This window comes from Podarcis muralis, chromosome 4 (assembly GCF_964188315.1).
Source record: "Podarcis muralis chromosome 4, rPodMur119.hap1.1, whole genome shotgun sequence".
NCBI classification, from domain to species: Eukaryota; Metazoa; Chordata; class Lepidosauria; order Squamata; family Lacertidae; genus Podarcis; species Podarcis muralis.
In genome coordinates this window covers 29,894,735-29,919,932 of record NC_135658.1, presented here as the reverse complement: position 1 = coordinate 29,919,932, position 25,198 = coordinate 29,894,735, and the positions used below count along the sequence as shown (strand labels likewise).

General features: G+C 41.2%; 1 protein-coding gene across 5 annotated transcripts in view; it reads left to right on the top strand.

Annotated features, from left to right (window-relative positions):
• The window catches only part of DCLK1 (doublecortin like kinase 1), a 206,843-nt gene that overhangs the window by 127,489 nt on the left and 54,156 nt on the right, over positions 1-25,198 (top strand). For 3 of the 5 annotated variants that reach the window (XM_077927145.1, XM_028726504.2, XM_077927144.1), the window contains exon 6: positions 6,922-7,016. In XM_077927145.1, coding sequence (XP_077783271.1) covers positions 6,922-7,016 — 95 coding nt within the window. Of the gene's footprint in view, positions 1-5,616; positions 6,051-6,921; positions 7,017-17,062; positions 21,735-25,198 lie in introns of those variants that run through there. The other 2 variants (XM_077927146.1, XM_028726503.2) reach the window with 2 other exon arrangements.

The following is a 25,198-nucleotide window of genomic DNA, read 5'->3' as shown; positions in this document are numbered from 1 at the left end:
TGTCAGTTTTATGCACTGACAGGATGCTGGACCAAATGGGCCAGTAGCATGATCCATCAAGCTTTTCTTATGGTCTTATAAATTTGATTATTGCCCATACCAGTTTTAAAACTGTGTGTAACCATGAAAACAGAAATGAACAAAATATACATCTTCATAGAACTGGCACTCCTCGCATTTAAGTTGTGATTATTCTTTTAAAAGCATATATTTATTTTCAGGCCATCCTAAAACACATTTCTCAAAACACAGGTCTAGAAGGAAAAAAAGCCCTCTGTTTTCCCCATTTTCTCCTTATACACTGCTTGTGTTTGTATATAGGTTGGGACAGTGAGTTAACTGTGCACCATTGCCTTAAGATCAACTTCCCATTCAGACTCTTCCCTTAGCCTATTATAAGTCTTCCTGCAGGTGGGGCACCATTGCCATTCTAAAAGAACAAGGGAGAAGTTCATGGCGAGCTCCGGCACCTATTTTTCTATATATATTTTTAAAATGGCACTAGGTAGAGCCAAATTCAGTAGTCAAGGTTCAATAGGGTGCAGTTCCTTGGGAAGCTGAGCGGTTAACTTGACTACAGTTTTGTTGCCGAATGGTCTACAAATCACAAAGCTTTCCACACCTTCCTTGTATATTTGAATAGGCTGGGATGTAATCCCCTGACACTTGATACAATACTTGTAGCTGTCCTAGAGATGTCAAAATTAATTTTCACCACTGCTGTTTTTGGACATTTTCACGTCAGTCAAAACTGAACCATGTCAAAATTTGAACTGTGTCTAGAGGACATAATTAATTGGGTGATATATAAATACCATAAATAAACGGTGTTCTCTTCTCTCCCTTTGGCTCTGGACTAGAGACCATTTTTAGTGGTATAAAGAGGGAGGGGATATATGAAAGAAATTCTGTGCAAAGCAACTGCTTTGTGTGATAGCTCCATGGTAAGGCCAGCACCAAATGGATTTATTTTTAAATGGTGTCTTGCATTGTCTTAAAAGTAATCGCTGTGAAATATTTATTACAGTATATAACAACATATAGCCATTAGTTTATATGATTGCAAGATGCGAGTTGTCATGGAATACCTTGAACTGATTGCAATAGTTTTCATATTTTTAATGTGGGTGGATGATTAAATTTAAATATGGCTAAGTGTATAGCTTTGACCAGACTGTGAGAGGCAGGGGAAGACAGGAGTGCCTGAAGTGCTCTGGTCCATGGGGTCACAAAGAGTCGGACACGACTAAACAACAAGAAGTGTATAGCATAGATTTTAAACACGGTTATAAAACTATTATTAGTTTGCTCAGTTGATTTCCTTCTGCTTCAGTGGATTGGCTGATCTGTAAAGCAGAATCTCCAGCTGTTTCTCCTGATAGTGGTTTGTTTCCACCAGTTTCCACATTCTGTCCTTGATCCCACAAAAAATCATCATGGCCAAGTCCCAGTGAAACCAATGACATAAACTAATCAATCTTTTAATTGAATTTTGTCATGAGCTGTGCCTGGACCCATATCATTTTTGCACTATGGTATTGTGCCTTTGCTAGTCAAGGGATTACCCCTCATTGAGTGGGATAAAGTTAAATAAAGTACAGTTTTGTTTCCAGTTGTGCCTCAGCTTTAATTTATACCCAGAACTGGGAATAAGTTGCTTCAGGAACCCCAACGTCAAGAATCCTCATTGCAGATTCATGGTATATGCTACCACTCATAAAGAATCACTGAATTCCTGAATTCACATCTGATTTATACAGGGAATGATCAAGGCTGTATCTCCTCAGCATCAGTCAGGTTGCCCAAACCCATCTCTACTGAGGGAGTTTGTCAGATACCTGTCCCCCAAGAAGAGACCGTTATTCAGTGGAAGAGTGCATGCTTTGCAGTTCTAGGCATCACCACCACCACCATCTCCTTTGCCCTTTAACTATCTGTGGCCTTTTAGAAGTGGCCAGGATGTTTTTAATGTATTCCCTATCCCCTTGGTTTAAATGTACCTGTGCGGGTTTTGTTTGGTTGAAAGTCACTCTGGGTTAAAAGTGACAACAAATTTAATAAATAATAATATCCAGTTAAAAGGGTGTCTTAGCAGGTGATGGTGAACACCTTTCCTAAGACTTCTGACGGCAACTGCCAGTGACAGTAAACAATACTGCATTAGATGGGTATTTAGTCTGATCTGCGACAGAGGAAGCTTCCTGGCTGAGTCAGACCAGTGTGTCCATCCAGCTCATCATACATTCTCTACTTTGTACCAACCCCTGGCTATGGAGACATCTCAGGTTCCCCAATTTTTATATGGATCTGAGCCCAGATATTAGCTTTCTAAAATCAGGGGCACTTTACGGCTGGGGACCATTCAAACATTTGTCCTCCACCATCACCTGTATTCTGAGATGGTACATTCCCATAACCTAGTGGTGGACCTTGGGGGTCTCAGATTTCAATGGCACCTTGTGCAATGCCAAAGTTCAGAGCCCCCCCCCCCCACTTCTCACCCTCCATTCTAAATCATAGTTGCGGCATCTCCTGTGGTGCTCCCGAGGCTCAGAGCACAGTGTGACCAAACAATTCACACACCCTTAAATCTGCCTATGCATAACCTGTCTGCCATGTTACAAAATCTGAATGTCTAGATTAGTTCTGATCAGCTCAGAACATAGGCTTAGCTGTGAGCTACACAATCTGTCTTGTGGTTCTGTTGCTGTAACAGCACACAAAACAAAACATGTTGCAGAATACTCTTGGCATACATAGCTAGGTGCAAGGATGTCGTCTGTGTCATTTAAGGTAATGGTTGTTGTGCAAAATAAAAAAAATCCTTCCAGTAGCCAACTAAGAGACCAACTAAGTTTGTTCTTGGTATGAGCTTTCATGTGCATGCACACTTCTTCAGATACACTGAAATAGAAGTCACCAGACCCTTACATATAGTGAGAGGGTGGGGAGGGGTATTACTCAGAAGGGTGGTGGGAATGGGTGATTGGCTGATAGGTGTGGTAAACACTTGTTGTGCACTTTGCTTTCATTATTATACTTTTTTAAAAAACAGCTCTTGGATTATTATTATTATTATTTTGCTTAAACACATTTTACTTTATTCCCCTTAGCATCTTGGCCCCCGTCCTTAGTCTCTATTGTGTCTGGCAACCAATTTTAGTAAATAAGCAACAACAACTGAACAGGCATGTTTCAGCAGAAGTACAAAATGTTCTCCCCTCTAACTAGCAGTTGTTAAAAAGCAATATAATTTTAGTACAATGTGCAGTCGCTGCTTTTTTCTAAGAAAACAGGCAGATTATCCTAGATAATAAATATGTGCTTTTAAATATGTATTGTTGGGCCCTGCTGTGAAGGTTGAGGTGTCACTGTTTTAGAGCCATAGATTCCAACTTAGTGTGTTGTGACATAAATGGTTACAACTTTAAATTAAAACCCTACAATACAAGGAAATTTAGTAAGCAGACTGTCATGTTCCTACATCCTCCGTTTAGGTTGCTCTTTGGTCTGAAAATGTCAGAGACCCAGAATGAGCATAAATCAATACATAGGATTTTATTTTGGCTTTAAGTATTTACTGTCATCCTCAGTGAGTAAGACTTCAACATAACTGGTAAGGCAAGCAAGAAGGCTTTGTCTCCTGGCTAGTAACTACCTATCCCAAATAACTACATTGAGAAGTCAGTGAGGATATGTGCACCCCTAAGGCAGCCTTCAGGGATGCGGGTAGCACTGTGGGTTAAACCACAGAGCCTGGGACTTGCCAATCAGAAGGTCAGCGGTTTGAATCCCCGCAACGGGGTGAGCTCCCATTGCTCAGTCCCTGCTCCTGCCAACCTAGCAGTTCGAAAGCATGTCAAAGTGCAAGTAGATAAATAGGTACCACTCCAGCAGGAAGGTAAACGGTGTTTCCGTGCACTGCTCTGGTTTGGCAGAAGCGGCTTAGTCATGCTGGCCACATGACCCAGAAGCTGTACGCCAGCTCACTCGGCCAATAAAGCGAGATGAGCGCCGCAACCCCAGAGTCGGTCACGACTGGACCTAATGGTCAGGGGTCCCTTTACCTTTAAGGCAGCCTTCATATCGTGCCATGCTGGCTTGGATTGTTGGGAGTTGTAGTCCATAACATCTAGGAGCACCAGGCTGGGGAAAGTGTACTACCAACAAATTCATTTCCAACAAATGCCACTATCTCTACACTTCTCTTTGCCTGCAGTTTGGAAACTGGAGTGGCAATCAGTATCTGACAGTGGAGGAGTCAGTGGGGTGTTTCGCCTGAAGGCCAACTATTGCTGATGCCTGCTTCCAAAACACACACACACACACACACACACACACACACACACACACACACCTTTTAACCCAAGTGGAATATCTGTGAAGGAAACTGAGTGCAAAAACATTGGCAGAATGCAAAATCTGTGTGCATTTTGCACCTACAGACTACTATGGAACTACAAGGTTCTGTAGGATGCAGTGCTAAAATACTTCTCGAAAAAGACATGTACTAGTTCTAAGTTGTCTCAGAGCACCACTGAGAGTGTTGGCATTACCTAATAAATATGGCTTTCCTTAGCATACAGGTCCTTGAAAACTGGAGATGAGGGATTGGTCTCTGTCCTGGTTTTCCTGATGAAATGATGACCATAAAACTCATTTTCCAATACCTCTTTCCATTGGTTTTTAGTAAAGCGGTGATATCAGGCTGAGTGAGAAAGGAGGGGAATCCACCATATAATCTAGAGTATACTACATGGGTACCTTTAGTCCACCTAGCCCCAAACTGTTATTTGGTGGCACTCTCTGGGCACTAAGATGTTTCCCAGTCTTGCTACCTGAGAATATTTGAAACTGGAGATGATGGAGAAAGAACCTGTAATAGTATGAATTGGTCTTATGCTGCACCCTGGGTGGCATGATACTGTAACTGCCTTCAAAGGCATATTGTAGTCTCATTCAGGACCCTCAAAGGAATGTTAGAGGTTTTCTATGTGCAACATGTATGTGTGGCACCAGATGAACTTAAAGAAAGAGAAATTATGTACAAGCCCAGGGTGTTTATAATCTTGCTAGTAATGTTTTGCTGGCTGGAATGCTTCTATCTTTCATCCTTTACTAGACTAGCCTGCCTCTTAAAAATCCACGTGTAGGTGTACTCCTCCACTCCATTTAATACCACTGATGAATGAGTGCTGATTCACAATCCTTTGTCCTTGGCATCCATTCACTCAAAATCCTGTTTTCATGCTTGTGAAAAACAAGAGACTTCCCAAAGCACAGGTTAAACCTTTCCTCATCGTTCTAGCTGACACTGTCTGTTAACTACATGCCTTTCCCATACCACAGCCGATGCATGGGAAGAAATAGGCTTTCAAGGATGAGCGCTAACATATAGCAGAATTTGTAACCATTAGTTACCATGCCAATCCCTTTTCTTGTCTCAGCTGAAGAAATAACGTATCGCGCACTAGCATCTCGGGACCGGTGTTTATCACTCTGAATATATGGCAGATGGGGGCGGGAACGCCTTCTCCACCCCACAAACCTCCAAAAATCCAGTTTTCTCTGATGGGTTTAGCAGTTGTGAGACTGCCAGTCAGCTGTGGCTTTACAAGAGTTATTGTCATTGTGATTTTCGCATGAGTCATTTAGTATATTGCCCCCAAAGGCACCTCATTATGATTCAGTGTGCAGCATGTAAGATGGTTAAGGCTTTGGGGCTTCGCCGATCAGAGTGGGGGCTGCAGTTGCTCAGCATTCTGAAGTCGCGGCATTGTGCTTAATTGACACCTTTGATGTAGCCCCTAAGACAGCACCTGCACCTCCCACTGCTGCTCGGAAGACGTCAGCCTTACGCAGAAAAGGCTTCGGCTTATGAATCCTGCATCTCATTCAGCTCTCACTGTGAGCAGCTTTGGCTATCCTTAACTAATCCCAGCGCTTCCCATTTCTGCTGCTGCTTGGGTGTAGTACAAAGGCAAACGTTTTCCTGCTTGGCATTATCTGATTAAACACTAAGTCTGTGTCCATGTTAGAACTCATAGAAGGTAAGTTAAATGCCTTATTACTATCCTGACATGTAAATATTAATACAAGGTGGAGAGTTCGGATGTCTGGTAGTTGCCGCTACCCACCCCCTTTCCTGTTGCTGATGAATATGGATTGTAACCTAGCAGTGGTGTGTCTGAGGAGACATTTTATTCCGTAGCATTTCTCTTTCTATCTATGTGATTTTTCACTACATCGTTAGCATCCTTTGCTTAGGTGCTCTGTGCTGTGCCTTCTGTCTCTGCTAGGTTTTTGCTCTTCGTTTTACAGCAGATTTTATGGAAATAGAAAAGGCTACCCGTAACAAGTGTTTCCACCATTTAAAAGAGCCATTCATATTTAGAGGAGAGTAACTGAGGTGTATTGGGCAACATTGTTAGAAATGGCAGAACCCATAATGCTTGGGTCAAAGGTGCTATGTAGACACTTCTGCAAGGTAGTAACCTATTAGTACCAACACTGTTTTTATTTTGTCTATAATATACTAGTGATCTTAAATTTCTAATAGATTAAGAAACATATATACAGCAAGGAGTGGAAGAGATTTTATGCAGGCAGCAGCAGGGTGGGGAAAGCATATGGCTCTGCATCTTTTTGCATGTACAAGCACTCCACAGTTGAGTACAATAATTTTAATTTCATCGGTGTTGAGGTCACACAATGAATACCAATTAGTTGATCACTCATCTAAGCACAATGTAAGGCAGGCTAGTATTGAATCGTAACGTGGAGAGTGCTTGCTTGAGAGCTACTTTATTTAATGCTTATAATATAAGAAATAACTGGTTAATATGAATCATGTTTGTTGCACGTTGCATAGTTTTTTGTTCCAGCGATGCACATATCTGATCTATTTGTTTGTCCTTCTAGTTAATGGAACTCCTGGTAGCCAGCTTTCTACTCCCCGCTCTGGGAAGTCTCCAAGCCCTTCTCCCACCAGCCCAGGAAGCCTGCGGAAACAGAGGGTAAGGAAACTTGTGGTTATTAAGAGTGTCCAAGAGAATACCTTGATACTAAATAGCTTAATCTGTTGCAGTGGTTTTCAAACTTTATTCATTTAGGGATCTGCTGAGAAATCCCTTGGGATAGGGAATTCCCCACCCCAACCCAATGCTTTGCTTGGCCTTCTGCTCTGCCCTATTTCCATATCCCATCGCCTGGAAAATTGCATTAATTGCCTCAGGACCTGATGTACGCACAGCTTGCTCATTTTGGAGCCTCCCATTTGTTCCCATTAATACTGTTCCCCCACCCTGCACTGATAAGCAGAAACAATTGTGTGCATTGAAACACTGGGTGCAATATTTTTGAGCATATGCTCTCATGTATATGAATGTTTGCCTAGAACTCTGAGAGTATTGTTTCAATTTGTACAATTGTTCATGTGCATAGCATAACAGTAAGAAAAAACAGTATTGTGGGGAAAATGGAAGGAACTAAAAGCTGGGGCAAGAGCTGTACATGTGTGGTTGTCTTTACAAGGTCTAGAAATCTAATCCAAAGTAATCACAGATAACTAATGCATTGGTATCACAAACACACCCAAGACCTGGAACCTTAGAGAGAAAATTGGGCAAGTGAAATTTTGTAAGCATCCCAGGAACCCCTGCAGGTAGATCACAGATCCATGGGACATTGCAGAAAAACATGTTTCTGCAGTGTTCTGGCCAAATCTGTTGGGCCTCTCTGCTGTCCCATGTGAACTGAATCCAACCTGGAAAACACCCAACAGTTTCTTGTAGCTGAATTTTGCAGGGTAATGAAGGACAATCTGTCTCTTGGGCCTTTGGCAGTCCATTACTCCTCCCCTGATAAGCTTAGAAGAAACTCCAGGGCTCGTGGGAAGACTGTTTGAAAACCACTGTTCTTACAGGTGTAACATGCCTGGTCAAAATAGCTTGTCTACAGTTCTTGTTTAGAAGCTGTTGTATAAACTGGAACAACAGTTGAACTGAAACGACTGCCCTTCTTGGCATTTGTGAAAGAGCTCTCTCTAAGGAAATGTACTCCTTTTGTGATGCTACATTTTTAATGATCTATTGCAAAGCGTTTCTCTGTTGAAAGAATAATGCCCTTTCCACCCTTCATTCAAAACAATGGTGCAAAAAGAGACAAAAGTATGTCCCCCTCAAGCCAAGAGTAGTAAAAAATAATGAAAGAACAATTTATCAATGCACAAAAAGTATTCGAAAAAATACACCTGCACATTCTGGTTGCATTTGCACAACACACTAAACAATGGTTTAGCACGCCACACCTGAACTGGAACAAGGCCAAGTGAGCCTTGGACTTACATGCTTTCCCCTTCCCTCACTTGCTTTCATCTGGTCAGGAGGAAAATTGGCAGCATCTCCCTTAAACTTGGTCTGTCTTTGCATACAAAGTGAGGATCATTGTTAAGGGTGATATTCAGTGCTTGTTCTGTTCAGAGTAGATCCATTGTTTCTGGACACAACTAACTTGGGTTCATTAATTTCAAGGCAACTACTCTAAATAGGACTAAGCTGAATACTATCCTAAATCACTAATTCTCAGATTCAAAATTAGCCATCCTCAAACCACAGGTTGTGAAGCTGGCTTGTTTAACTTAACCATATGTAGTATAAACTACAATCTAACTTTCATACTCAATGAGAAACCAAGTTCAAGAGAAACAGAAAGTTATTACTGTCAAAGCCAGTGGTTCCCAATTGGGGGTCCGCTGAACGCACCCAGAGGGTCTGTGGCCTCATCCCTTGCCTGCCCCCAACTAATTTTTTGTAATTTTTGCCTGGTAATAATCACAAATTTATGGTCTTTTTTGTTTTTAGTATACCTAAAATCCTTTGCTTATTAGGGGCTACCCCACATTTTGTTCAAAAAATTGCTTTGCAGAGGTAACTACCATAGAGTTATCAAAAATTTCAAAAGTAGGGGGTCCGTGGCTTGGCTTTTGAAAAATAGGGGGTCCTCAGCAATTAGCTAATTGGGAACCACTGGTCATAGCCCTTATCCTGGTCACAAAGAAGAGGGAGAGCATTTGAGCCCAAGGTTTCCTTATACTCATTCCCGTGTTCATCATGAGAACATCACCATTATTAGACTTTAGAAGAATCTATTTAGTCTCCTATGTCAATGTGCATAAACCAATAATCATTCTGAAATAATTGTAGCAGTTATTTTCATGCTTGTAACATAGTAGTACAAAACACCTTTGATTATATTGATTATTATAGGGCAGGTCAAAGTTGTGGGTATCTCAACGATTGACGCTAACTAGTTGGAAGAGGTATCTCCTTTACTTTTCTGAATCCTAAAAAAGTATTCCTTAAGACAGCACACTCATGTCTCTCATTTCTGTTTACTAATATGGCTAGGCCCATCATTTCTCTGTGTTTTGGCTGAACTAATTTAATAATCCAGGGCATGGTCTTGAAGGCACATGATGTAGAAATCTTGCTGAAGCTAAGTAGGATTGGGTCTGGTCAATATCTAGATGGGACATCACTTGGCAATGTTGTGTGGGTCAGCTTGAGCTCCCTAGACAAAAAGGTGAGAAATAAATGTAATAAATAGTTTAGCTTACAGGTTGGTTGTGAGAGAATGATATAGCTATGATTAGTAACTGCTGGAGAAGGCATCAGGGTTTAATCAGGCACCTGTTGAGGCCTGTTCATCAGTAGGGGGCCTCAATTCCAGTCCTTGGAACCTCCTGAACATGTCCCTTGCCTGTCTTCTTGCTGCCTACTTACTTATCAATGTTGAACAAATATGCTGGGGGAGGAATAAGGAGGAGCAGCAGGATGTATCTTGTCTTTCCCCTCTGGGAAGTGATGTGAATTGGGCCAGGAGAAGAGGCAAGTGAATGGGCAGTGTCAGCTGTGGTGAGGATAAAGAAAATGGGCACCCTCAGATGAAAAAAAACTACTAAGAGCCTGATACCAGCACTCAACTATAGTTTAGACTAGAGCAGGGGTCAGCAAACTTTTTCATCAGGGGGCCGGTCCACTGTCCCTCAGACCTTTTGGAGGGCCGGACTATATTGGGGGGGTGGGGATGAATGAATTCCTATGCCCCACAAATAACCCAGAGATGCATTTTAAATAAAAGCACACATTCTACTCATGTAAAAACACCAGGCGGGCCCCCCAAAAAACCCAGAGGTACATTTTAAATAAAAGGACACATTCTACTCATGTAAAAACACGTTGATTCCCGGACCGTCCGCAGGCCAGATTTAGAAGGTGATTGGGCCAGATCTGGCCCCCGGGCTTTAGTTTGCCTACCCATGGACTAGAGGCAAGTGGGATCATAGAATCATAGAACCGTAGAGTTGGAAAGGGACCAAGAGGGTCATCCAGTCCAACCCCTTGCCATAGGAGCCAACTCTTAGGGGCCATGGGTCTGGGCCTGCACAAAGTTGATGAGCATTCCCATTCAAATGGTGTGTGTGCACTGTGTCACGTGATTGATTATGTAGGGCAGGGCTTACCTGGGCCCCCACAATATTTTATTCAAGTTGACACCCCTGCCCTTTGCAATGCAGGATTTGCTAATTTTAACTATTGTTTAGGGAACCATGGTTTCATGTTGGTTTGCTACCCTAACAATAGTTAAGTCTAACCACAGCTTGTCCACAATCAAACTTAATGCTAAACTGGTTGATTAAAAAACAGTTTAAGGACAGACAAAAGGCAATACATAGCACATAATTAAAGAATGGAATTTTTCACTACCAGGAGGTAGTAATGGCCACCAACTTGGATAGATTTAAAGGAAGGTAAGATAGATTCATAGAGGATAATTCATGGAGGCTACTAGTCATAATGGCTATATCACCTTGAGTATCAAAGGCAATATGCCTCTGAATTAGCAACTGCCAGGAATCACAAAAGTCATGTGCTGCTGATCTCATGTCCTGCATGTAGACCTCTAAAAGGAAAACAGAATGTGAGAACAGAATGCTAGGCTAGATAAGCTTTTGGTTGGATCCAGCAAGCCGCCTCTTATGTTCTTATCTCCACCTCATTGGGATGCCAAGAGGAGGAGAGGAGAGGAGTGGAGCTGATGTCTGTGGCTGATTCACACATCACTAAGCCATTACATCTGAATGAGGCCATAATCTTATAGACTTCAATGTTTGCAATCATAGTTTGTGGCTTTTCAGTCAGGGAACTGGCTTCAACTTATCTCCTAGACTCTAGCTTTTCATGAAGTTCTTAATAAATTTACCATGATTTTGAGGGGAATGATACAGTTAGTATAATAATTATGTTGTTCCTTTTAGACCTGCCTCTTCAACATGTTTATATTTGATGCACTCCTTCCTTCAAAGAAGATGGAAGGTGCTGTCACTCTAAAATTAAAGACAATTACTGATTAATTAGCTATTCGTGAACGGGAGGGGTAAATCTCTTTGCAGTATCTTTGGACCAGCTCATAAATGGAAGCACCCTTTTATCTCTTTCTTCTCTGTTCAGTCTGGGGAGCATAAAGAAACATCAGAGTGAATCAGAGAGAATGAATCAGAATGAGTTCAATAAAGTACCATTATAAACGCAGAAATGACTTCAACTAACTTTTTGTTCTTTCCCCCATCTGCTCACATGAACATTTTGTGATAGTGGGTGTTTTTTTAACCGCCTTCCTTAAATTTGAACTGGCCTTTTTGGCTTCAGGACATGGATGGTGGAACTCTTTGATACATTTGGCGGCTGGGCAGATAGGTAGAGGTAAATCTGAAACTTCTTGTCATAAACATTTATCCTTTCTATCTCCCTTTCTATATTCCTTTCAGTCCCAAAGAGTCCCAATGATCTCGTTGTCCCCATTCAATACTGAAACTAAACATAAGCATGAGTAGCTGAACTTAACACAAAGTTATGCACTTTTAAACTTTCCTTTTGTCACTCCTTCTGCCCCCCCCCCCTTTGTGTTGAATTTTAGGTGGCATGGTCTTCAGAGCAGGGTCTTGTCTTTTTGTTCTTACTTTGTAAAGCACTTTCATCATTAATGGCATAATTATTGTTAGAATGGATAAAGCCTGCTTATATCCTCACAGATCTATAGTTTTTTTCACTTTTTGTGGTGGGAATGAGGTGCCTGTAGTTATATACTGACAAAAATGTCATGGGTGCAAATACAAAATGGCTGCCATGGGCAGCAAAAACAAAGAGGTGACCAGTGAGTACCATCTATAACCAAAACAAAAGCACCAACATCCCCACACTGGTTTTATTTCTATAAATGATATCCATGTCTGATTGGCCTAAGGAAAGGATGACAAGTTAAATTTTAGAGAACTCTCTCTTTTCCTATGAACTTCCAGAAGGGCTGCTTGATATAATTCAGCCACATTGATTTGCCCTTTTATTGCATGAGACTCTCAGCCTCATTTCACGTGGGCAGCAAGGAGGGGGGAATGGGGAAAGGTGGTATCAGAAAGAGTGACAGAAAAGTGGGTGTCTGCCAACTTTTGGCTCTGGCCCTGTCCAGTGCTAGCTGACTACACCTGGGGGAATGTGGTCCTTGACAGAATAAAGTATCCCCACCCTGTTTTACTGGATGGATCTCTTTTATTGATGTGGCCTCCAGGCACCTAATAAAATGCTGTTAACAATAGTGATCTTTAGATAAGTGCACATCAGTGATGCACCTATTTTAAGCCATTTAATGTAGGCAATAGTACCAGAGCAGATGCAAACTTGGCACACATTTCTAACTATCTTCAAATGACAATTCAGTGTGCATCAGGATAATTTAAGGAGATCGCTCCCAGTGCATCTGATCTCTGGTGCCCAAACATTGATCCTGAACAGAGCTTGTGTTTATGCAGGTTGTATGTATGTCAGCTCTCTTCAGAAGGCATGGTCAGTGTGAAGGGCTGGGGCATGTAAGTGCAATTCCACTCTCCCTTCTGCCCACTGATATTATACTGTTGTCATCTGAACACAGCTTTTGTTTTTCTGATGAAGCACTGGGTGTGGTGGTATTGGATTGGGCCCTTGGTACTTTGTGTGTGTGGCTAATATGGCTAATATGAATGTATTGTAACGATGAATAAAATACAACTCAATGTATGAGGCATTAGCAACAATTTGAAATTATTTTTTTAAGATTTGTAATATTCCATTGTCAGCATACTTGCCTTCCATTCTTTTTTTATTCTGTTTGGTGCATACCCCATCCTTTATTAAGCATTGCAGTAAAATTCTTTAGGCATGAGATTTGCTCTAGAAGAGTGCAGGGCAATAAAAACACCAGTGTCAGTGAAGTTAACTTTTCATTCAAGAAACCAAAACAGTGCAGGCCTAGTGATCACAACAATTCTTCCCAGTATGCCTTGTCCCAACGAGGCAGTTGCAAGGACTGAAGGTCCTTGCCTTCCCACAGGTCTCTAAGGCTCCTCCCCTGGGTCCTTCCCCAGGAAGTTATAAAAGAGATTCCTGAGGAAAATTTTCAGCTGTTGCACCAAAATATTTCCCCTCTCCAGCAGCCTAAGGCTTTGTCGCCTTGTATCTCATTGCTCTTCATTTCTCTGTGTGTTCAGGGAGACTGGGGGGAGGGGAACAGGTAGCAGCAGGAGGGGGAGGCTCCCTGGTTTCTTCAACAGCCCGCCTCATCATTGCCTCCTGCCTCCCCTCCTCTCCAGCATCCTCTTCTGTCTCTGAGCCTGGACTGTTCTCTGCCCCAGCCTCTTCCTGCTCACTAAACCCTGTTGCCTTTTTAGCTTCCTCCTCCCTGTCTGCTCCCTCATCTCCCTCTGACCACTCATCATTGTCCAACCACCAATGCCCTGGCTCTGAGCCTTCTTGCCCTGGGGATTCTCTTGGGGGTTCCCCAGCTAGCACCTCCCACCACTCCTCTGCACCCAGCCAGTCCAAGATAGCAGGTAGAGCATGTGAGTGTACAGGCAGGCCCAGGGTTCAGGAAGTGCTTGCTGGTAAATGAAGTTTGCAGTGATTTGTGGGTGAGGCACTTGACATCATGGGGTCACGTGACCTCATCACCATGGCAGCAAGCCACAGCAGTTCTGCTCCTTCCTGTACTACAAGGTAACATGAGAAGCTCATGTGGTGGCTTCTTGGTGCTGATGTCTGGAAGAGCTGTGGTGAGGACAACTCCTGCCATGGTCTGGGCTTGCATTATGTTAACTCAATGAATCAGGAAGGAGATAGCTCCAGCACAAATAGATTTAAGAGCCTATTCCAAGTATATTATGAACTGGTGGTTGGACCAGCTTCAAGAGGGATCTGGGGCCTATATATAGCTTGGATGTCCATGAATTCCTCCAATTTAAGATGACCCTGAGTGCAGATGGAGTGCAGATAACAATGGAGTACTATTACTGTGTTGTGAAGCCTCCATTATCATCTCCTCTGTTGTTGTCTAAATTCCACTCCAAAGCTCAGTTTTAAAATAAATTAATTTTACTTGCACCTGCTGTGTAGAGAAACAATCCCTTCCAGATAAGTTATTTGTCTGGTATCAACTTATGGCACAGAAGTTAAATAGTTTGAAGTGTGGGGTGCCAACTTATTTATTAAGATAAATTTATAGACTGCTTAATCAGGGGGAAAATGCTGAGTGGTACACATAATATGGCTCTCAGATAAATTGCTATGTGAGCATGAGCATTAGATGCTCCCACACTATAACATAAAGTTCTCTGAGCGGCTTACATTAAATAATAAATGAATAAAGTTAGGCTCACAAAGCCAAAGAGCAGAAACGCTGAGGAAGTTATAAAAGAGATTCCTGAGGAAAATTTTCAGCTGTTACACCAAAATATTTCCCCTCTCCAGTATTTGTTGCTGGAACAATCAAAACGAAATAAGTCTTTGGGTCATGGGGAAGAATATGACAATATGACAAGATTACAGGACTTGTCCACATCCCCCTGGGATTTATTACCTTAGCTCTTTCCTCTGGTTGTCTAAAGCTTTCTTCATGTTGGTGTCATGAGGCAGCGCCTTCAGCTTATTTCATGATTTGGCCTTTTATTCTCTGTTATCTTGTATGGAGTTTCTTTTGTCCTCTATTTCCCCTTCCCATATCTGCTTCTTTAATCCCCTGTGGCAGTTTGCAGTTGAATTTTATGGATGATAGTTTTAAAACATTGTCTGGAGAGTTGGTGCAGGCTAAAAAAATTAAGATATCAAATGATAAAAGGGTGTGAGAGGAAAATAGGAAAGAAAGTGAAAGAAGATAAGCACAGACCTTTTCCTTGGTAAGTTGTTTGTCATTCCTTTATATATCTCCCAGGGATAGCCAATGTGGTACTCTCTCAGAGGCAGAAGGAACGTGGCCCTGGACACACAGTTTTGAGGGGGCACAGCAAGGTGCCCCCAACAGGCTCCCTTATTGAGGCCAGAGCTTCAGGGAGGTATGCTGTGCTCAGCCCAGACCTTCAGGGCTGGGGTGGCGGCAGCTCCTTCTCTTCATGGCCATTGAAGGGCCGCCCACATGCCAGCCATGTTGAAGGGGGAGGGGGAGGGTGTCACAGGCACTAGGGAATTGTGGAGGCCACTTGCTCGGCATTGGCCCAGCACCACCAGACTGTGGGTCCGGACCTGGAGGCGGAAGCTGCGGAGAGGAGGAGCTGCAGTAACAGCATTACTGTGCCTCTCGTCCCCTGGGCTCTGGTGCATGAGTGATCTGCAGAGGCAGCTTCCTCAGTGATGGCCCAGCCCTGCCAGGCTGCCCAGTCTACCAGGGCAGCACAAAACTTGCCCCATCCTGGGCACCAGCAAACTGTGTTATGCCACTGTGCTCTCCAGTTGTTGTTGAACTCCAAATCCCATCACCCCCAGACACCATTGCTAGTAGGCAGGCAACATATTGGCTACCCCTGTATATAACCTCATCGATGAAGTCAGAATCAGTTTCATACCATTTTATATTTGTTGCTGTTTGTGATAATTCCATGTGTGCTTGTTTATTGTAAGACTGGCAATGTCCCCTAACAGCCCACCATTGGAAACAGGATGTTTGACTTGGTGAGCCCTTGGTCTAAGGGAGCCTTTTCCAACCTGGTGTTGTTGGGCTGCAACTCCCATCGTTCTGGCTGGGGCTGTTGTCCAACAACTGGAGGACACCAGGTTGGCAAGAGTTGGTCTAAGGCTTCCTCATGTGTCCTTCTACAGTATTGTACCTGTTGTGTTAAGTTTTCTCTCATCATTTTCCTGTGGAGTCTTCCTTTGTGCCCATTCCAATGCCACTGGCACCTTGCCTTTTATCACACTCTAGTGTTGTTCAATCTACAATGTTGCATGGGAGGCATGGCAAGTCATATTAACACTGTATTATCTCCATCTCCACTAAACAAACGCCTCCATGTAATTCACCTTGAAACAAAGCTGCTATCATTCTATCCCTTTCTTCTTCCTGAACATCCTCTCTTCATTTTTCTGTACTGTATATCTGTGAGACATGTGTTGTGCTGTGTAGATTGAACGAGGCCATCTATTATACTCCCACATCTCTGGCATTTGTAGATTATTTGATCAGTCAGAGGATCCCAGCAGTAGGAGTAGAAAACGAATGGAGATAGTCTTAACACGCACACAGGCTCACTTATACACATGCTCTGTTTCTCTTTGCTCATATGAACTGGTTGCTTGGCGACCGTCAGTAAAAGCACAGCTATTCCCCACCCCACCCCCCTTATGCTGCCATTCTACCAAACTGCTTCCGTTCTCTCACATTCTGCGAGATGAAACAAACAATAGGAATGTAAAGGCATTCATTATGGCATTATCAGGATTCTCAGCATACTGTCATGCTTTAAGGAAACCATCACTAAGTAGATGTCAAAATTATCAAAGGGTAAAATGTCAGAATATAAATTATCTCATATATATATATGCTGTAGTTTGTTTTTAAGCCTGTTTTAAATCACAGGAATGCTGAATTTTATTATTTATTTATTTCGGTCTTCCTCTCTGGTGCTAGTTTAAAAAATTAAGAAGTAAAGTTGCAGTGCAGCAAATCAAGCACAGTAAACAAATCTATACTGCACTTCATCTTACAGGACCTGTATCGCCCTCTCTCTTCGGATGATTTGGATTCAGTAGGAGACTCTGTGTAAAAAAAACCAGAAAATGGAACAGTGCATAATGGTTTGTGATTGGGTGAAGGTTTAACACTTTCCTGAGAATGTAGTTAGCTGCTAACCGACATTAGTGAATTGCACAAAAGCGTTTTGCGTATTTTAATATTAAAACACCGGCGTTTGTCCCTATATACATATATAATATATTAACATTAATGGTGTTATGTGCTTGTGTGACTTGATTTCTGTACAAGGGCTCTTAGGCTAGGTGATAACAAATTTATGTAAACATTTGAGATGAAAATTGGATAGGGTAAATATAATGTCCAAAGGTGCTATTATTTTTCAAAACACTCACCGTGATATGTAGTTGAGAGCAGAAGGGTTACGTATGCAAGGGGCAGCCTGAGCATCTTCTCACTGCTGAATACATCTTCCTTCCTCACTGAAAAGTTTCTCCTGAGGGTGAAGAAACCCTCAGTAAATAAATGCCTACGATGTGGGTCAGGGGGTTGCTGGAGGAGCGGATATCAGTAGAAGAACTTCCATGCACATCCTTTCCCCTCACAGTAGCACTGGATATGAGCCCATATCTTTACTACTGCTCAACACTTGATGTTTCCAGTTTTTATTGGAAAAGGAGCCCTTGCCTGTAGAGCTGTTGGCAACTGGTAGAAATTGTTATGACAATAAAGTGCAGTCCAGATGCACTTTGCTCATACTGCTTGTCCTTTTTGAGCTCTCGTAGCTCTGTAATAAATCCGCCCTCGTTATAAAAAAATGTGCTGTATAAACTGATGAAGTTGACAAATTTTGAAGAAGAAGAAAGAGTTGTCATAGCTTGGAACGTCCACTTGTTGAATCCTGTGCAAGGGAGCCCTGTTGAATTCCTTTCATTTCCTTGCCCTGCTCCAAACCCCTGACCCCATTTCACGCCATTCCAGGGGTGTCCATTGACCCTCGGGAGTGGCATTTGGGGGACCCAAACAGAGTTCCACTCAATCTTCTATAAGTACACCCTTGAGATTAAGCAGCTTATAATATCATTTACACTACACAAACACTTTTGCAAATTTAGGTTTTTCACTAGGAAATGTGTTTTTGTTTTTGCTTTGGACTTTTTGCCTGTTTGTTAGGTGTAAATATAGGAACATGTTTTGCAGGCTTAAGACACTTAACAAAAGTGAGCACAGAGCTTTCTCCCCCTCAGTTAAAAATAGAAATCTCTATGGTGATTGAAGTATTTGGGTCTAATCAGCCATTTCTCATTTTCCTTTTTATGGGGACTTGTTAAAAAAATGAATATGCTGAACTCAGCGAAATTATGTATGTGTGAATGTATGTATGTGTTAAACTAATTATGATGATGGGCATGATCCAGTGGGATGTTTTTTCTATGTAAGCCTCATTGATTAGAATGGGAGAAGTACAAGCGTTCCTTTGTGCTTGTGTGTTATCTCTCTTTTAGTAGGGGATCCTGAAATTTCTTAGGAGAAATTTCTTCTGGATTGGTCCTTAAGCAGATATTTACAACACTGTTTATGCTCTACTGCCTTGTTTTGAGAGCAAGAACTCAGTGCTTTTATTGCAAATCATTATGGTCTTGCGACACTGATTTCTTGCTTTTAATTTAATGATTGTTACTTCTAGATACTGTAGCTTACACATTGGGTAACGTTTTAAACGAGGCACCTACCGTTAACATTTCACATAATAATTTATTATTTAATGTTGGCTTTTTAATTCCTATAGAAACATAGTCAGCATCACCTTACAAATCACTGGGCACCATAAGGAAATGTATTAGTACCACACACAGGAAGGCAAGCTCAAGTTTTATGGGCCATGCTTCTGTCTTTTCAGTTAAATATCTTAAGTGGTTTTTTATTCAAACATGCAACAAAAATGGCCAAACAATGCTGGTGTATGGTATTATGGGTTGTGTACACCAAAGTTGTTCCATCAGTGCGAGCTCTTAGAATTGTGCAGTGGAATTTCTCTTCCCTCTTCTCCCCGTAGCTCCCTCGCAAATCTTTTCTGGAGGTTCCCCCCTGGGGCAGACTGGGGGCTCATGGACAGGGGGAGGGGAAGTTCCATTGAGCAAGTGGAAGTTTTTGCATTAGTTCAACAACTTCAGTGGTTAAAACCCTGTGAGTTGTGTTTTGGTATGTCACAATGCAAAGGACAGTACAACACTATCACATGTTAAGTATGTGATTAAGGGGGAAAGATGTACTACAGGTGCTTTCTTTGTGCTATTGGAGTCATTCCACCCTGAAAATATTGATATTTACAGAGGGGGTTTTATTAGAGTCTGTTCAGTTCAAAAGAAACCTATAATGTCAGCTACTTTCCAAACCATTAGATATTGTACCTGAAACAGGCAAAGGGAATAAGATCAGCTGGGTATGTTTCCTTTTCCGGTTACATTCTAGTACTTTAATTCATAGGAGATCAGAATAGGTTCCTAATGTGTTGGCACCACTTATCTAGAAGGAAGGAAATGTAATGACATAAGTCTGGGTTGTTGTTTTTTCGGGGGTTGGGTGTTTGAAATATTTCAATATTGTTTCTCCTATTACTGTAAAATATTGCCACAAGCCTTATATTGCATAGCTTTGTTTGGGCTGTGGAGGCAGATACATGTTCTTAAAATTATTAGACAGTGCGTACCATACCAGGTTTTACTATATGAGCTCTTCTAAGGGATGTGACAGGCCTTACCTTACAAGTTTCACACAACATTGTAATTTGAGTATTGTTCATGGGAGATTCTATTCACTTGTAAAATGAAAGTTCCTCAGTGCCTGGAAAGTATTACCATTTAACAGTAGTCCTGTAAGTCCAGTTTTCTGTGGGTAGAAATTCCAAAATGCAAATGCAGAAACAATTGTATTATTTGCCCTGCAAGATGTGGGGCACAGTTTTTACCAAGATCATGGCTGAGGAGGGAAGGCTGTCCTGTCCACATGCTGCAGCTCCAGTGACCAGAATCTGGTAGTTTGTTTTACAAAACCACAAGATTGTTAAGTGTGTTAATGTAACATGCTAACAATTAATTAAGCTGGATATTTCACAGGCACTGGAGGTTTGTTTTGCTAGTTTTCCCAAAGTTTCCTCCATCTCTCAGTTTAGGTTTTATGGGGAACAGGGAGTTCAAACATTAAAGTTAAGTCAAATTATTTCTGAAAACCTTTACTCCTGTTTTTTTATTATTTTAAAAAAATCTGTGTTTAAAATGAATAGTTAAAATAGATGATAGGCTTTTGGCTTTGGGAAATAAATAGCTGAAGGTCTATTGTTCCATTCCTGCATGTGGAAAGAAGCTTTGAACTGCCGGGCAACTGTTTTTCCTTGTTTAAGTTAATCATCCAAGGGCTTGTATGTATGAGAGAACATTGGAGCCACATCCAGAGATCCCCTTCCACCAGCGGATGAGCAAGTAGCAATACTAAGGCAGCAGTGTTCACATTGTAATTAAAATCACATTCTACATAATTGAATTATAGATCTGTGAGCTTATATTCCACATCACAATGTCAAAAGTTGCATCTCAAAGTTTAAATTACTTCAACTCTCTGTTATTGGTATGGTATGGCATATACAGTTGTAAACCAAATACAGAGATGAATGGAAATATAAATAAGCCTTGTATATATGTGTGCATGTAATACTGAATCTTAATGATGACTCCCAGTTTACAATACAAAGCCTGTACTTTCCAGAGACCTTTGTCACTTGTGGATCCAGCCTCATATGAGGAAAAAGTGGGTGCACGACGCTGGTGTTTTCTGTGGTATGGTTCACATGCCAAATATGCCAGATTTATGTACAGTAATCAAAGCAGGTATCTGACTACATGGAGAAAGATTAGTCTGAACCATGCATTGCACATAATGAACCTTATGATCTAAGCTATACTTCCCCCCCAGCTGCTGAAATTGAGGAGTTGGCTGCCAGTTTACCACGTGTAGAGCTGGTTCGTGATTTCTTTTTTTCAGTGTGGTTGCATACCTGTGTATATGATCATGTGGAAGGCTTTACTAATGAGAACTAGCCCTTTGTGATCCAGGATTGTATTCTTTCTTTCTGCACATGCACACAGACACACACACAGTGTGCATGTGCATATTTGTATGCCTTTTGGTGTATGTATCTGTGCATTTTTGTTTGCATTTGTTTAAATAATCGCTGTGAAGCAAGGTATGGACAAGCAAGTACTGAACCAATTTTGTACTCATCTCATCTGGTGTGTTGTGATATTATATAGGGATAATTGTTCTTTACCTTGTATAATAATCTCTGTTTGGTTTATATTGTCCAATGAAAGAAAACTGCTGTATTGTAAATGCTAGTTGATGAAATAAGTTTACAATTTTATACTATTTTCTTGGAAATACTTTTCTGGTTTCGTTTGTTTTTCTTCTGTTTTCTCCAAAGTAACTGATAATCAGCAAAACCAGTGAAACGTTTTTAAAGTAGCTGCAGCAGAAAATAGTTTTCGTTTTCTAATAAATCAAGTAAACTGCCTTCATTTTGTACCATCAATGCAGTGCATTGTATGTGTGTTTTTGTATTTGACCTTGCCATACAGATTGCCTTTGCTGGATTTTAACCTGTAAGTCATGTAATAAATAAATGGGAAAATCTATTCTAAATATTCAGTGAGCTTCTTTTGAAAATGGGGAAACCAGACAAAGAATCTCTGCTATAACATACACATGGGGGGGGGGGGTGTCACTGAACTGCGGGAACCATAGAGCTTAATGGGTTGGTCCAAACATAAATGCAGGCAGTGACTTTTTAAAAATGTAAATTGTGGGTGCTGAGAGAAGAGAAAAATTCTAATGGATTACCTGGACGGTAAATTCACCAAGCCATAACTACGTATTTTTTAGATGTGACAATGAATAGACTTGGAATGTATGGACTTGGAAGTATGGAATGGGAAATTGGTTTGATATACACTTAAATGTTCTAGCCCTCTTATCAGCTTGCCTTTAGAAGCTCTCTTTTTATGTTACCTTTTACATGCTCGTTGAGTCTAAAAAGACTGAAATCTGAAAAAGGCATTTCGTAGTGATTGGCAACATGCTTCTTCAGAATAACTTGAGTTGCATGCACATCCTAGTTTTTCCAGTGAAAACTTAGCAGCCAATCGTCAACCCTTGCTAGTTAGAATTGTCTCTGCTTTGGGCAACCAGGTTTGGTAATAGAATAGCAATTACCATATTTTTTGCTCTATAAGACTCACTTTTTCCATCCTAAAAATTAAGGGGAAATGTGTGTGCGTCTTATGGAGCGAATGCAGGCTGCACAACTATCCCAAAAGCCAGAACAGCAAGACGGATTGCTGCTTTCACTGCGCAGCGATCCCTCTTGCTGTTCTGGCTTCTGAGATTCAGAATATTTTTTTTCTTGTTTTCCTCCTCCAAAAACTAGGTGCGTCTTGTGGTCTGGTGTGTCTTATAGAGCAAAAAATACTGGGTGCTTTTGTCAAACTAAAACTGCATTAGAGACTTTCAACCAAAGCTTTGCCTAGTTTTTAATTCAATATAAAATTCAGCCCCTCCACTTCTTCAGCTTCATTGCTCCCTAGTCTACATTTCCCTTGCCCATTCTGTCTCTCTTTAACAGTTTTCTTGTCCCCATGCCTTCATGAAGTTTCCCCCCCCTGCCATTCTCAGTGGTATTCCACTGCCTTCACAAAAACGCCACTGTTATTAGCATTCTGTTGATGATCCTTTTCATCCTGAGCATTTAGAATGTTCAAAGAAACTCAACCAATAGCTGCTAGGGCTCACTGACAATATATGAGAATAAAGTTTAGCTCATTAGTCATATGCATGCATCTTAAAATGTTGAAGAGGGAGGAAAAGAGATGTGAAACAGGAGTCTCATTATAATGATGATTTTTAACTTCAAAAAACACCACAGGTTGGGATTGGCAAATCTAGCAATTTCAATTTCTCTCAGTTTCTCATCCCCCCCCCCCCCATCTTAAGTTCAGTTCTCCACATGCCCACATCAGTGTGCATTTTAAAGCAACAACCAAGTCATAAGGACTCGTTAGCATTTTAGGGTGAATTTCTGCTAATATGCATATTTTTGTATGCTAGTTTGCCTAATATACACACTTTTGCAAAGCAATTTCGCCTAATTATAACTTTAATGAAAGAAGAAGAAGAATTTTATTGTTTATACCTTGCCCATCTGGCTGGGTTTCCACAGTCACTCTAGGCAGCTTACAGCACATTTTAAAATATAACAAAATGCCAAACATTAAGAACTTCCCAATACAGGTCTGCCCTCAGATGTCTTCTATAGTTGTTTAGTTCTTTATCTCCCTGAAAACATGGGAGGGCATTCCACAGGGAGGACACCACTACTGAGAAGGTCCTCTGCATAGTTCCCTGTAACTTCACTTCTTGCAGTGAGGGAACCGCCAGAAGACCCTCAGAGGAGGACCTCAGTGTCCGGGCTGAACAATGGGGGTGGAGACCCTCCTTCAGGGTTACTGGGCTGAGGCTGTTTAGGGCTTTAGAGGTCAGCACCAACACTTTGATAAGTTATTTCCAATAATAAATGCACATTACCCTGGTATATGCATTTTTGTACATACATTCTGGCTGGAGAAATTGCTTTTTTAAAAAAAAAATTATTAAAGATTTTAATGAATTACAAAAGAATGTGCAATGTCTCTTTTTGTTTGTTTGTTCAGATTATAAAGTATTTTGGTTACGTTCACTGTAAGATAATACAGTATCCAGAGGTAGGGGGAGAGAGTAGAGGGGAGAGGTTGGGTGATAAACTTACACAATATGCAAAATTCAGAGAAGTTCAAATTTTGAAGGATGGTTGTGTTTTGGTTTGCATATTGTTTTGCAAACTGCAAATTAGGTTGGTTCACCTTTAAATGCAAACTGAATCAGTTTATCTCACCCAGCAGCGTGGAGGCATCGGTGAGTTTTATCCCTCTTTTCCTGATTTCAGCTGCCCTTTTGGAGCTGACACTACACATTTTAACAGGTAAAGAAGAAAAATAAAGAGGAGATACAATTACATGTATCTTTCCTCTGCAGCTTTGATTGTAATATAACTTTTTGGGTCGCGTAAGCACAAATAAAATGGCTTAAAGACCGGAAAAGATCATCTAGCATTCATTTTTACTGCCCTGCTTAAAAAAAATCGTGGAGAAATCTGCAAAAGGCAGATTCCTAGATACTCATTTTTACAACTTTTCTTCCTTGGCTTCCTGATGCTAAGGAACCACTGTAAATGCCTCCCTAAAAAGTCCAAGTAAAGCCCAAATATATGTAGAAGGGGGAAATCTTCCGAATGAAATAATACACATGCTTTGAGCATTTGTATGCATTGTGATACTTTGCTCCCTGAATTTGAGGAATGTCACTGGGCGTCCCCATTTTAAATGTTTACAAATGAGCTGCCGAACAAATCTTCCAGTAAGATGTGGTTGAAACTTTATAGCACTGATCTTCCCTTTCCCATCATAGAGAAATGGTGGTATGTTGACCATCTGTTATACGAACCTGAGCTGGACGTGAAGTGCTTATTACACTAAAGACCCAATCCTGCTTTTATGCAGCCACTTTCTTTTAATGTAGGTGTGCCATAAAAACAGCCAGGTGGCCAGAAACTGAGGCAAGAGTTCCCTCTTAAAATTTGTTTAGGGGTGATGACATTTCACATGGTGCAGACTGAATTAAAATTAAGACAGGCCATTTGTATTAAACGCTTTAGGTTCCATAGAGGTTCTTTGGCATGGAATTCTCTCTTTGTAGTGATCCTAATGTGATCTACAGCTGTGCTGAGCCAGAGGGTGCACAGTGCAGCTGCATCACTCAGGATTCTTAAGCATTTCGACCAAAATAGTCGTTGACTGAAATCTTTTTAGATGTTCAGCATCTCCTAAGCTTTGGGGTCCGTAATGACCAATCCGCAAACAGACACACCTAAAAATCCCAATAGAGAGAAATATTCTCCCTCTTTCTCTTTTTCTCTGTGAGAAGCAGTTTACAATATAATGTGGGGCTTTCTATTCAAGGAATAAAATCCAAAAGGAGAAAAATAAAAAGGAAATCCTCACTTGGTGTG